At 44.0% G+C, this 13,945-nt stretch overlaps 1 protein-coding gene across 2 annotated transcripts in view; it reads left to right on the top strand.

The window, feature by feature from the left end:
• Positions 1–13,945, top strand: part of abhd18 (abhydrolase domain containing 18) — a 51,265-nt gene that overhangs the window by 27,531 nt on the left and 9,789 nt on the right. For both annotated transcript variants that reach the window (XM_061725983.1, XM_061725981.1), the window contains exons 7-11: positions 1,274–1,299; positions 5,347–5,485; positions 6,746–6,835; positions 11,663–11,767; positions 13,675–13,862. In XM_061725983.1, the coding sequence (XP_061581967.1) occupies positions 1,274–1,299; positions 5,347–5,485; positions 6,746–6,835; positions 11,663–11,767; positions 13,675–13,862 (548 nt within the window). The remainder of the gene's footprint in view (positions 1–1,273; positions 1,300–5,346; positions 5,486–6,745; positions 6,836–11,662; positions 11,768–13,674; positions 13,863–13,945) is intronic.

Here is a 13,945-nt window from a genome sequence, read left to right as displayed (position 1 = left end):
CCGCGGGGTTTCTTTTATTTGCAGCGGGGTTACTTTATATTTGCAGCGTTTCTTTAATTTGCAGCGGCGTTTGTTTCTGTTTGCAGCTTTACTTTTATTTTCAGCAATGGCCACCGTATAAACCAGACAACATCAAGTACAGAAGGAGGGGCTGCATGCTGACTCAGCATTCTATCAAAAGAGAAACAGGATGGCGATTGGTTGAATGCTGAGTCCTCATTCAACCAAATTGCGCACTTACCGTCAGGGCCGTATATGAGAAGATGTTACATGCAGTTTTGTGAAGAACAGTAGGGCAGCACCGTGTTGGCAGGAACTGACTACCCAGACTGGAACACGGGCATGAAGCTGGCTGGACCACGCCCACTTTAGCTCCGTTTCCAGGAGTTAATTAGGCTGTTTTAGCTCATCCTCATCCAGGAGTCAGCAACCCAAAATGTTGAAAGAGCCATATTGGACCAAAAACATAAAAAACAAATATGTCTGGAGCCACAAAAAATGAAAAGTCTTGTATAAGCCTTAGAATGAAGACAACACATGCTGCATGTTTCTATATTAGTTAGAACTGGGGGAAGATTTTTTTTCATTATGCACTTCGGGGAAAAAGTCGAAATGTAGAGAAAAAAAGTCGAAATGTCGAGAATAATGTTGAAGTATAATCTCGATCAAAAGGTCGAAAAATTACGATTAAAAAAAGTCAATGTTGAGGAAATAGTCAAAATTTCGTGAAAAAAGTCGAAATGTCGAGGAAAAAAAGTAAAAATTTCGAGATTAAAAAGGAAAGGAAAAGGAAAGAGAAAAAGGAAAGAAAGAAGAAAAAAAAAGGTCAAACATTTTTGAAAAAGCTCCAGGAGCCACTAGGGCGGCGCTAAAGAGCCGCGGGTTGCCGACCCCCGACCTAATTGGTGATGCGAACTGACATTATATTAATTCCCATCACCTCTCTCCAGAATTCATCATTTCAGATGTGGCCCCTGAACCAGAGCTGACACGGGGCCCGGCAGGGCTAGAACTTTATCACTGAACTTTATCAGGGCTTTAATACCATAGCCTTGTCCTGTATCTGTCAACTAGGAATCCACACTAAAGCTGTTCACACAAATAAGGCCATTAGTTCAGGTGAAAGTTTCAGGATTTTGAATATAAATATTAAGATAAAGTTTCATTCCAGGTGATTAGAATCAACCTTTGGAGTTTTCTGCTTAAATGTTGGTGTTTTTCTGGTGCGTACCGTTTGTGGAAGTGTTTTTGTTCCCTAACGCAGACCCCACATGGCTACCGTAAACCCAAGGACCAGCTGTGAGTGAACACGCCTGCCGTCACCGTTCTGCTTCACATCCCATCACCGTTCTGCTTCACATCCCATCACAGCACCATCCAGGCTCTCATGGACAACCTTCAGTCTCTCTGACACCAGTTAACGGAACACTCACATGATTATTGTTAAAATAATGGAAAGGCCTACACATAGATAGGTGCATTAACACAATATACCATTTAGAAAAACTGGACAACTGTGATGTCACCCATAGTTTTCTGAAGAATGCACCTAAGGAATCATTCATCTTACTGGAACAATTCAATTCAATGTTATTCATATAGCGTCTAATACAACAGAAGTTGTCTCTAGACGCTTTATAGAGATCCAGAACATGAACATAAACCCCCGAGCAATTATTACATAAACAATGGCAGGTAAAAACTCCCCTAGTGGGAGAAAAACCTTAAGCCTTGTGCTGTCTTCAGGTCAAGGAAGGAGGAAGGGAAGAAGGGAGGAAGAAAAGAAGGAAGGAAAGAAGGGAAAAAGGAAGGAAGGAAGGAAGGAAGGAAGGAAGGAAGGAAGGAAGGAAGGAAGGAAGGAAGGAAGGAAGGAAGGAAGGAAGGAAGGAAGGAAGGAAGGAAGGAAGGAAGGAAGGAAGGAAGGAAGGAAGGAAGGAAAGAATGTACGAGGGGAGAAAAGGAAGAAGGAAGGGAGTAAAGAAGGAAGGAAGGGAGAAAAGAGGAAGGGAGAAGGAAGGAGAGAGCAGGAGGAAAGAAGGAAGGAAGGAAGGAAGGGAGAAAAGAGGAAAGGAAGGGAGAAAAGAGGAAGGGAGAAGGAAGGAGAGAGCAGGAGTAAAGAAGGAACAGGAGAATGAGGTGATTTTGACCCAAAGACAGTACCAGGGTTAACCACACAGGAAGAAAAACTCCCCAATCATGGTAACGTGTTGTCTGGACATGCATATTTGGTACTTCACTCTTGGTAGTACGACTCAGGAAACTGTTTCAGTTTTCCTGTTGTAACATCTTTATACTTGATGTCATCATAGTTCAGCCAGCAGGCTAAATGTATACCATTTATTTTAAATTAAGATCAATTCTTTGAACATTAATCCGACTCAGAATGGACCAAGGACACCTGGGTATAGTTAATAACTTAATTTAAGTGATGGCTTGTAAGAGCTTTGTATTTCACTTCTAGAGATACTTGTTTTTTGAAGTCTACACAAGTCGTCGTCTGGGAATTCTTTTCTGTTCTGTTGTCTACAGTACTTTACTCTACTCTTTTCACTTTACTTTGCTCTGCTCTGCTCTGCTCTGCTTTATGTAGAGGAGCCAGGCCCAGTTGAAGTGGTGCACTGGTCCAGATGCCTCCTGCACTGCAAAAACTCCAAATCTTACCAGGAATATTTGTCTTATTTCTAGTTAAAATGTCTAATTTTTAGCCAAAAACTCTCATTACACTTAAAATAAGAGTCATCACCAGATAAATAACTTATTTGACAATTTTCACCTGTTTCAAGTACATTTTCACTTGAAATAAGTAGAAAAATCTGCCAGTGGAACAAGATTTATCTTCTCATTACAAGCAAAAAAATCTTGTTCCACTGGCAGATTTTCTACTTATTTCAAGTGAAAATCTACTTGAAACAGGTGAAAATTGTTATTTTTTCCATTGATGAGTCTTAGTTTAAGTGTAATGAGATTTTTTTTTTGGCTAAAAATGAGACATTTTAACTAGAAATAAGAGTTTTTGCAGTGTGGTGATGTTTCTGTGGTATAATGTGACGACTCCACGGGGAGACGTCCAGCCAGGAGGAAGCCCGTATCTCCTGGTTTGACGGGGAAACCTCCGTGTCCTCCCAGTCAGGCTGGAGGAGAGATCTTTTCTTGTTCTGGGCAGCTACCAGTCACAATAGAAGTAACTCATTCAGATCCAGACCACTTTATTGATCCCTTTTGGGAGGTTCCCTCGGGGAAAAACTGACATCTCCATCTCACTCACCCAGCACTGTCATTTACAAATCAAACACCCCAAAAGCCAAACACCCATATAAAGGTAAAAAATTAAAAACAAAAATAAAAAGTGCGATACCATAAAATAGAATTATACGGATAGAAAAGAAATAAGCGTGATGTAATATTGCACTGCAGTTATTGCAGTGTCCTGGTTGTTGCCCAATCCAATGTGTTGTTGGTCAGACGGACTGACCCCCCCCAGTCCCTCTGGTCTTCACTTCCCCCCCAGGGAGGAGCTGAACAGTTTGATGGAACGGGGGACAAAGGAGTTCCTACATGTTAGAACCGGTTTAGAGAAGCTGGATCTGTCTGGACCAGGGCTCGGCAACCCGCGGCTCTAGAGCTGAGCTTTTTCACAAATGTTTGACACATTTTTTTCATTTTTTTCTTCTTTTTTTTCCCTCTTTTTTTCTTTTTTTCTTCCTTTTTCTTTTCCTTTTTAATCTCGACATTTCAACTTTTTTCTCGACATTTCGCCTTTCGCCATTTGTCTTCATTCTAAAGCTGCTTTCACATAGAGAGCGCACAGCAGCAGCCGCCGCCGGCTTTCCCATTCATTTTGTATGTGCTGCCTCCGCGCAAGGGCGCAGGGTCTGCCGCCGAGGTCGGCGGCGCGCAAAAGGGCGCACGCCGCTGAGTTTGCGCGGCGGCATAGGGCGCAAGTGGACGCACTCCGCCGGGTTCCCGCCGGGTTGCCGCGGCAGCAAAGCGGCTTTCACCCAGAACGCGGTTTGCGCCGCGAACACCGCCGGGGATGGGCGCAGACTCGGAGCAGACTCGGAGCAGAGCAGGGACCAGAGCAGGGAGCAGAGCAGGGAGCAGAGCAGGGAGCAGAGCAGGGAGCAGAGCAGGGAGCAGAGCAGGAAGCAGAGCAGGGAGCAGAGCAGGGAGCAGAGCAGGAAGCAGAGCCGGAGCAGAGCAAGGTGTGAGTGTAAAGTGCTTTTAAATTTTGCACTCACATAAGAACCTGGATCTATTTGGAAAAATGTTATCCAGGTACATATTTGTTGCAAGTTGCTTGGCGACCGAAAAAAAGTTTCATAACCATATATTGATAAATGATTCAATTGATCCTGATATGAGGCATGGAAATGCTATATTTTATTTTAAATTAACATTTTATTGTTAAGAGCGCAAAAGAATATCACATTTCTACCACTTTTAAACACACCAAGTACGTCCAAATTCTGGGAGATTTCTCTCCACTTTTGTCCCTTTTTATTGATGTCCCGCTAGGCCTGCAGTCTCATCCCACACTCCTCACACAGACTCAGAGAAGACCTGGAACCAGGAACCAGCTCCTCACACAGACTCACAGCCAAGATCATGCTTTCTTCCATCTTGATCGTCTCTGATCTACAAACTGCAAGTTTTTCCCCTCCAGCTGTCACAGGGGTGGCCAACCCTGGTCCTCGAGAGCCACACTCCTGCATGTTTTAGATGTTTCCTGCTTCAACACACCATGATACAAGTACCTGTGTCATCACCAGAATTGTGCAGACCTTGATGACAAGCTAACAGGGTTGGCCACCCTGCTCCAGCAACTTCTCTCCTATTGGACACCGCCGAGATGTCGTCACAGGGCGCACAGTGAAATTAAAAAATGTTCAATTCGTAGCGGCCGTCTTGCGCTCTTGCTGCCACGGCAACCCGGCGGCGTGCGCCCTGTTGCGCGCCGCCGACCTCGGTGCAAAGCACTGCGCCCTTGCGCAGCGGCAGCACATGAATGGGAAAACGGCGCCAGACCGGAAAAACCTTTTATCGGTCGCCAAGCAACTTGCAACGAATATGCGCGCTGCTCTGCGCCGAGTCTGTGCCCACTCGCCGCCGACTCTGCACCGAGTCTGCGCCACCCCGGCGGTGTTGCCGCGTTCTATGTGAAAGTAGCTTAAGGCTTATACAAGTATTTTCATTTTTTGCGGCTCCAGACATATTAGTTTTTTGTGTTTTTGGTCCAGTATGGCTCTTTCACATGTGTTGCTGACCCCTGGTCTGGACCAAAACTATGTGCTGGTATGCTGGAAGTAACTGAGTGTCCAGTCAGCAGCCGTGTGTTTGATGTTTCAGGCGTTCCAGTCTGAAGAACGTGTCAGACCTGTTTGTGATGGGAGGAGCTCTGATCCTGGAGTCCACTGTGCTGCTCCGGTGGCTGGACAGGGAGGGATACTGGCCGCTGGGGATGACCGGCATCTCCATGGGGGGATACGTGAGTACAACCCAGTCAGCCCAGAGAACCAGTCGGAGAACCAGTCAGCTCTGAAAACCAGTCATAGAACCAGTCAGCCCAGAGAACCAGTCAGACAACCAGTCAGCTTAGAAAAGCAGTCAGCTCAGAGAACCAGTAAGAGAACCAGACAGCTCTGGGAACCAGTCTGAAAACCAGTCAAATCTGAAATCCAGTAAGAGAACCAGTTAGGTTAGAGAGGCCGTTGGAGAACCAGTTTTCTAAGGCCACGTTTTCACAGAGCCGGGTATTTACAAAAACAGATATTTCCCCCTCTACGTTTTGAAAAATACCATCATTTCCAGGAACCTGCATAAATATCTGTTAAGGTGCTATGAGCAGCCAAACCTACAGGGGGCAGTGTAACGAGAAGATAAAGTCATGCTAGCCAATCAGAATCCTGGAAAAAAACATCAACAAATGACACGAGTAACTTCCAGTTACTTCCAAGATGAACCAGAGTCTTTGGTTTGGAGTGACAGAGAAGTGGAGTTACTTTTAAGTGTGACTTTAGAATATAAAACAAGTAAAATACAAGACAATATTGACGGTTACAAACTAATTGTAACTACAGGTCGAGCACATGACGCTGCACTGCAAAAACTCAAAATCTTACCAGGAATATTTGTCTTATTTCTAGTTAAAATGTCTAAAAATCTCATTACACTTAAAACAAGAGTCAAGACCAGATAAATAACTCTTTATTTGACAATTTTCACCTGTTTCAAGACAATTGTGTAATGAGATTTTTTTGACTAAAATGAAACATTTTAACTAGAAATAAGACAAATATTCTTGTTAAGAGAAGAAGAAGTGAAGAGTTTTTGCAGTGTAGTGACGTTTCTGTCTCATAATGTGACGTTCTGAAGCCTAAATGTCCGTTTCTCTGTTTACAAGCAAACGTGAAGATGGAGTTTTTGCAAATCTCCACTTTGGCCGGAGTTTTCAGAAATGATGGTTTTTGGTGACTTTGAGCTTCGTTTTGGTGTAAACGAACGACCAAAACGCATGAAAACACCACCGTTTTTGCTACGTGGAAACGGGGCCTCAGAGAACCAGTCAGAGAACCAGTCAGAGAACCAGTCAGAGAACCAGTCAGAGAACCAGTCAGAGAACCGCTCAGAGAACCAGTCAGCTCAGAGAACCAGTCAGCTCAGAGAACCAGTCGGAAAACCAGTCAGCTCAGAGAACCAGTAAAGCGATGTTCCCAGATGTGATGGATGTTTCTTGTCTCGTGTCCAGATGGCGTCTCTGGCCGTCACCAACTGGGACAAGCCCATCCCCCTGGTCCCCTGCCTGTCCTGGTCCACGGCCTCCAGCGTCTTCACCACGGTAACACCACACCGTCAGGGGTTCTGGGGGTTCTGACATGGAGGCCAAAGCTACCCTGGCCGAGACCCGCCAGTGCTGCAAATAAAAGAAACGCTGCAAACAGAAACAAACGCTGCTGCAAATAAAAGAAACGCTGCAAACAAAATAAAAAAACAACGCAAATAAAAAAGCCACAACGGAAGTGAATTACCGGGGACTATTTTTGCTGATGCACCGGTGCCTAACACATTAAAAATGACACGTAGCGACGTTGAACACTAACCTTTTCACTTATTAGGGCCCGAGCACCTTCAGTGCGAAGGCCCTATTGTATCTGTAGGAATTTTTTTGTTTTTTTTCTTTTTCTTTTTCTTCTGACGAAAGGAGGGCCTTTTTGCCCCCCTAAACGTGCCCAAAAAGTCAGCAAATTTTGCATGCAAGTCAGGCCTGGCGAAAAATTTGATATTTAATGGTTTACATTAATGGGCGTGGCAAAATGGCTCAACAGCGCCCCCCGGAAAACTTTGTGACTCAAGCCCCACAATACGGTTTGACGTACATGCACGAAAATCGCTACACACCTGTATCAGTACACAACTTAAAGAAAAGTCTCTTGGCGACATGGCCGAAACCGAACAGGAAGTCAGCCATTTTGAATTAATCGTGTCACTTTGGCGCAATTTATGCCATTCCTTCGGCAGTTAATACGGCCCGAACCGTAACGTGCACCCAAGTGTGTTATACATCAAAATGTGCGTCTCCATCCTGCGACAACACGCATTACTTTTCTCTTTCAAAAGCGTTACCGTGGCGACGCTAGACGCCAAAAAGCGCGCCCACCCTTCATCTGGTTGGTTCAGACCGAAAAAACTTTGCGCCTCAAGCCCCATAATACGGTTTGAGGTACATGAACGAAAATCGGTACACACCTGTATCATGTCGCAACTTAAAGAAAAGTCTCTTGGCGCCATGGCCAAAACCGAACAGGAAGTCGGCCATTTTAAACATTCTGAATTAATCGCGTAATTTTGGAGCAATATGAGCCATTCCTTCGAGAATTAATACGGCCCGAACCGTAACGTGCACCCAGGTGTGTTATACATCAAAATGTGCGTCTCTATCCTGCGACTACGCGCATTACTTTTCTCTTTCAAAAGTGTTAACATGGCGACGCTAGACGGCAAAAAGCGCGCCCCCCTTCATCTGATTGGTCCATATTTGATAGTTCCCCAAAAGTCACCAAATTTTGCATGCAAGGCAGGCCTGGAGATTAATTTGATATTTTATGGTTTACATTAATGGGCGTGGCAAAATGGCTCAACAGCGCCCCCCGGAAAACTTTGTGCCTCAAGCCCCACAATACGGTTTGACGTACATGCATGAAAATCGGTACACACCTGCATCATGTTGCAACTTAAAGAAAAGTCTCTTGGCGCCATGGCCGAAACCGAACAGGAAGTCGGCCATTTTGAATTAATTGTGTAATTTTGGCGCAATTTATGCCATTCCTTCGGCAATTAATACGGCCCGAACCGTAACGTGCACCCAGGTGTGTTATACCTCAAAATGTGCGTCTTCATCTTGCGACTACGCGCATTACTTTTCTCTTTCAAAAGTGTTACCGTGGCGACGCTAGACGCGAAAAAGCGCGCGTCCCCTTCATCTGATTGGTCCATATTTGATAGTTCTCCAAAAGTCACCAAATTTTACATGCAAGCCAGGCTTGGTGATAAATTTGATATTTCATGGTTTGCATTAATGGGCGTGGCCTAACGGCTCAACAGCGCCCCCTAGAATACTTTTCTCTGCCATAACTTTTGAATGGTTTGACAAAGAGTCGTGGGTGGTGTCATGGGACTCGGTATAGAGTCCTTGACCATAATTGGTGAAAATTAGCCCCGCCCCTTCTTCTGATTGGTTGTCCCTATTTCCTGCTATAACAATTGAATGTTTTGACATAGAGAGTCGTGGGTGGTGTCATGGGACTCTGTAATGAGTCCTTGAGCTTCTTTGGCCTTAATTAGCCCCGCCCCTTCTTCTGATTGGTTGGCCCTTTTTTCTGCTATAACTTTTGAATGGTTTGACATAGAGAGTCGTGGGTGGTGTCATTTCTGATATGCTTATGGGGGGCGGTGGCCGTGAGTGCGAGGGCCCGTTCATCGCTGCTTGCAGCTTTAATTTTCTTCTTATTCCTCGCTCTTCTTATTTCTTCTTTTTCACTTATGTCCTCTTCGTCTTCTTCTTCTCCTCTCACGTAAAAAAACACTGGTGCATCAGCAAAAAAAGGGATCTAGATGGGCGATAAGGACCGACCAGATCCACCAGGAGCTTTGTCTCTTCTCAGCCGCTCCCAGCTGATTTCTCATCAGCGCCGACGAACAAAATAAAATAAAAAAAAGCATCACTTGAAGCTTCTCTCTCTCTCTCATTTTTTAACTTGATATCAAACACAAGTCACAGATCCAGCAGCACATCTATCATCTCCTCCAGATTCTACATCTTTAGGGTGCGTCCCAATACTCCCCCTCACCCTCGTTTTCTTCATTACCCCTAACTTTTGCGCGTTCCCCTGAAGGTAGTGGTGTCCCAATTCCTCTTTTCACCTAGGGGGAGGGGGCATAACGAGGGCTAGGGGCTGAAAATAGCCCCTTCACATCGAGGGATTTCAGATCCTGACTTCGCGAGCGAGGGGGTATGAAAATTTCCCAGAATGCTTTTCGTCGTCATTTGCGGACTGAATCCAAAAAAAAAAACATGGCGGACATTTCTTATTTTTTAGTGAATAAAATAAATATTTTGAGTTAGTTTCTGCATAAAAATCCGTTTTGATTACATTTCTAGCGACAAATATATATTTTACTTTCATAATATTCACTCAGTGAATGTACATAATCCCTTTTTTGTCTGTTGTTCGCGAAGAATCGCACCGGAGTAAAGGCTGTTAGGTTACGCCGTAGGCTACGTAAGCTACGCCGTAGGCTACGTAAGCTACGCCGTAGGCTACGTAACCTACGCCGTAGGCTCTGCGTCGATTTGATTAGATTTATCTTTGGGAGGAAACAGTTGGGTTAAGATTGCTCTTTTTGATGAGAAGCTGTAAGAGAGCTGTAACATGACTTGCTGATTTAAGCTAAGAATGTGCTTGTTTGCAGTACTGGATTTGAGGGGGGGTGAGGGGGAGGAGGGGGGTTGAATGTGAATGTGGTTTTACTGCTATTTCAACATTTAGAGTCATCACCAGAAAAATAACACCAGAAAAATAACTTATTTGACAATTTTCACCTGTTTCAAGTACATTTTCACATGAAATAAGTAGAAAAATCTGCCAGTGGGACAAGATTTATCTTCTCATTACAAGCGAAAAAATCTTGTTCCACTGGCAGATTTTTCTACTTATTTTAAGTGAAAATCTACTTGAAACAGGTGAAAATTGTTGTTTTTTCCAGTGATGAGTCTTGTTTTAAGTGTAATGAGATTTTTTTACTAAAATGAGACATTTTAACTAGAAATAAGACAAATATTCTTGTTAAGATTGTGAGTTTTTGCCGTGATCCATTTTACTTATCCTGTGAAGGACAGAGTCATATTGATAAGTTCAGAAAAGTGTTTTTTATTGTTGTGTTTTGATGTATTTGATGTAAGCCCAGTGGATATTTAAAGCTTACAGAAGGCTGCATTTAACTGCTGCTATGTCATTCCTGCAGTATTTCTGCAGGTGTTTTGGTCACTGCTATTATTTGTAATATATTATATTATTTGTAATCAGCACAAATTATCTGTCCCCATATGATCAAATCCTCCATCCCCCCTGATTTTATTTTACAACTCGAGTACTGCTTGTTTGTGCCAGACGTATGAAAGTCAGGATGAACCTGTGTGTGTCTGCGTTAAGAGTCAGGATGAACCTGTGTGTGTCTGCGTTAAGAGTCAGGATGAACCTGTGTGTGTCTGCGTATAAAGTCAGGATGAACCTGTGTGTGTCTGCGTATAAAGTCAGGATGAACCTGTGTGTGTCTGCGTTAAGAGTCAGGATGAACCTGTGTGTGTCTGTGTTAAGAGTCAGGATGAACCTGTGTGTGTCTGCGTTAAGAGTCAGGATGAACCTGTGTGTGTCTGCGTTAAGAGTCAGGATGAACCTGTGTGTGTCTGCGTATAAAGTCAGGATGAACCTGTGTGTGTCTGCGTTAAGAGTCAGGATGAACCTGTGTGTGTCTGCGTATAAAGTCAGGATGAACCTGTGTGTGTCTGCGTTAAGAGTCAGGATGAACCTGTGTGTGTCTGCGTTAAGAGTCAGGATGAACCTGTGTGTGTCTGCGTATAGAGTCAGGATGAACCTGTGTGTGTCTGCGTTAAGAGTCAGGATGAACCTGTGTGTGTCTGCGTATAAAGTCAGGATGAACCTGTGTGTGTCTGCGTATAAAGTCAGGATGAACCTGTGTGTGTCTGTGTTAAGAGTCAGGATGAACCTGTGTGTGTCTGCGTTAAGAGTCAGGATGAACCTGTGTGTGTCTGCGTTAAGAGTCAGGATGAACCTGTGTGTGTCTGCGTTAAGAGTCAGGATGAACCTGTGTGTGTCTGCGTTAAGAGTCAGGATGAACCTGTGTGTGTCTGCGTTAAGAGTCAGGATAAACCTGTGTGTGTCTGCGTATAAAGTCAGGATGAACCTGTGTGTGTCTGCGTTAAGAGTCAGGATGAACCTGTGTGTGTCTGCGTATAAAGTCAGGATGAACCTGTGTGTGTCTGCGTATAAAGTCAGGATGAACCTGTGTGTGTCTGCGTATAAAGTCAGGATGAACCTGTGTGTGTCTGCGTATAAAGTCAGGATGAACCTGTGTGTGTCTGCGTTAGGGGGTTCTGAGCAGAGCGGTGAACTGGACTGAACTGGAGAAGCAATACTCTGTTAACTCAGAAGTCTACGAGAAGGAGATCATAAAGATGTTGGAGTACTGCGGGGTACGTGTCACCAATACAACACCACACAACTTATAGTACATTTGGATGTTTTACTAGAACCGTCGTTACAAAGAACCCTCCAACATTACACCATTGGTTAGACACCAAAGTCCACATTTCTGTTGTTGATGTCCTCAGTGACTACGTTTCTATGCAGTAAAAATTCTGGTTAAGGTCAATATTCCGGTTACTGAAACATTGGGAATAATGTGTTTCCATGCGTGAGCAAACAGGGTTATCCCTGTTTACATGGTAATTAATCATTTGGGATATCTGGATCAAACCAGCGACGCACGGAGAACGTGATGACGCAATTCCCCTCATTTCTGCTTCTTCTTCCTGTATGGTGATTGGCGACTCCATAGTCAGGCATGTGAGGCCGACTCCAGCGACCATAGTTAGGTGTATCCCGGGGGCCAGAGCGGGCGACATTGAAGCAAATTTGGACTACTAAATATACGATCATTAAGCTCTAAGTCTCTGTTAGTAAATGATATAATTACAGAGAGTAGGAGTGATATTTTCTGCTTAACAGAAACATGGTTACAGGAGGAAGAGTATGTTAGTTTGAATGAATCAACTCCGCCCGGCTACTTTAATCATCACATTCCTAGAAGCACGGGCCGAGGCGGAGGAGTCGCAGCAATTTATAACTCCGGTCTCCAAACAAAAATTGAACCTAAGTGCAATCATAATACGTTTGAAAGCCTCACGCTTAGTCTGAAATTTCCGAGCTGGAAATCAGAGAAGCCAGTTGTGTTAGTGGTAGTGTATCGGCCCCCTGCTGGCGCTTATCTAGAGTTTTTGTCTGAATTTTCAGATTTCCTTTCTGGATTATTGATCAGTACAGATAAATTCATCATAGTGGGTGATTTTAATATTCATATGGATGTTGAAAGCGATAATCTTAAATTAGCTTTCAATTCTCTTCTAGAATCAATGGGTATCTCACAAAAAGTGGACGGGCCAACGCATTGTTTTGATCATACTCTGGATCTCGCTCTCGGTGTTGAAACTGATGATCTGTTGGTGTCACCTGTAAACTCCCTTTTATCCGACCATTATTTAATAACGTTTGAATTGAATGTTGTTGAAGTGCAGGGCAGGAGGTATTATTTTAGCAGATGTTTGTCTGATGAAGCTATTGCTAAATTTAAGGAGACCATTGCTCATCTTGCGACAGTGGAAAATAGTGAAGCCTCTACTGAAGCAATAGAGGCCAGTGACCTGGGTTCTACCTCTGATGTTGATGTTGATTTTCTTGTTAGTAACACTGCTGATCTGTTGCACTCAGCTTTAGATGAAGTTGCCTTTGAAAAGGAGGGTTTCTAGCCACAGGAGCTTAACTCCCTGGTATAATTCAGATATTCGCATGTTGAAACAAAGCGTGCGTAAAATGGAAAGGAAGTGGTACTCTTGTAAGTCTGTAGACTCTTATTGTGAATGGAAAGATATTCTAATAGTATATAAAAAAGCCATTCGCAAAGCAAGAACAGCTTATTATTCAACGTTGATAGAGGATAACAAAAGTAACCCAGGTTTTCTGTTCAGCACTGTAGCACTGTAACAGAGCAAGTGCAGAAAACGAATTCCTGTTCCGTTTGATGGGGATATTCCGTTTGGTGTTTACATGACCCAATATTCAGGTTTTAAAAGGAGTAACCCAGGGGTCATATTGGGGTTTTTAAAAACCTGAATATGAGCAAATTGGGGTTATTCAAAGGGGTTATTGGTGTTTATATGGCCGTGCAAAACCGGTTATTGCTAATATTCCAGTTAGAAAAGGGTTATTGACTGCATGGAAACGCAGTCACTGGTTGACACCAAAGTCCACATTTCTGATGTCGTCCTATGTTGATGTCCTCATTGGTGCGTCTCACCTAACCAGGTGTCCCCTTTCCTGTCAGGCTGATTCCTTTAAGACGGTTCCTGACCCTCTGAGCCGTCTGTCCGGCCTGTCCAGGTCCGTGGACCAGCACTTCAGAACCAGAGGAGAGCCTGGGGGGCTCTCTGGAGGGGGCGGGACCCCACACAGGGAACACAATGGGATGTCATCAGGCCCCTGCAGTGGAAACACTATGGAGGCTCCGCAAAGGTGATTTATCTGAGTGGATGTTTGTAGTGAGAGCAGGAAGTGTCACAACGCAGCGCTCCAGCAGGATTGTCTTTACTGTTCTA

This window comes from Cololabis saira, chromosome 7, assembly GCF_033807715.1.
Source record: "Cololabis saira isolate AMF1-May2022 chromosome 7, fColSai1.1, whole genome shotgun sequence".
Lineage (NCBI taxonomy): Eukaryota > Metazoa > Chordata > Actinopteri > Beloniformes > Belonidae > Cololabis > Cololabis saira.
The sequence above is the reverse complement of the archived record's forward strand: the minus strand, read 5'-3'. Positions and strand labels throughout refer to the sequence as shown.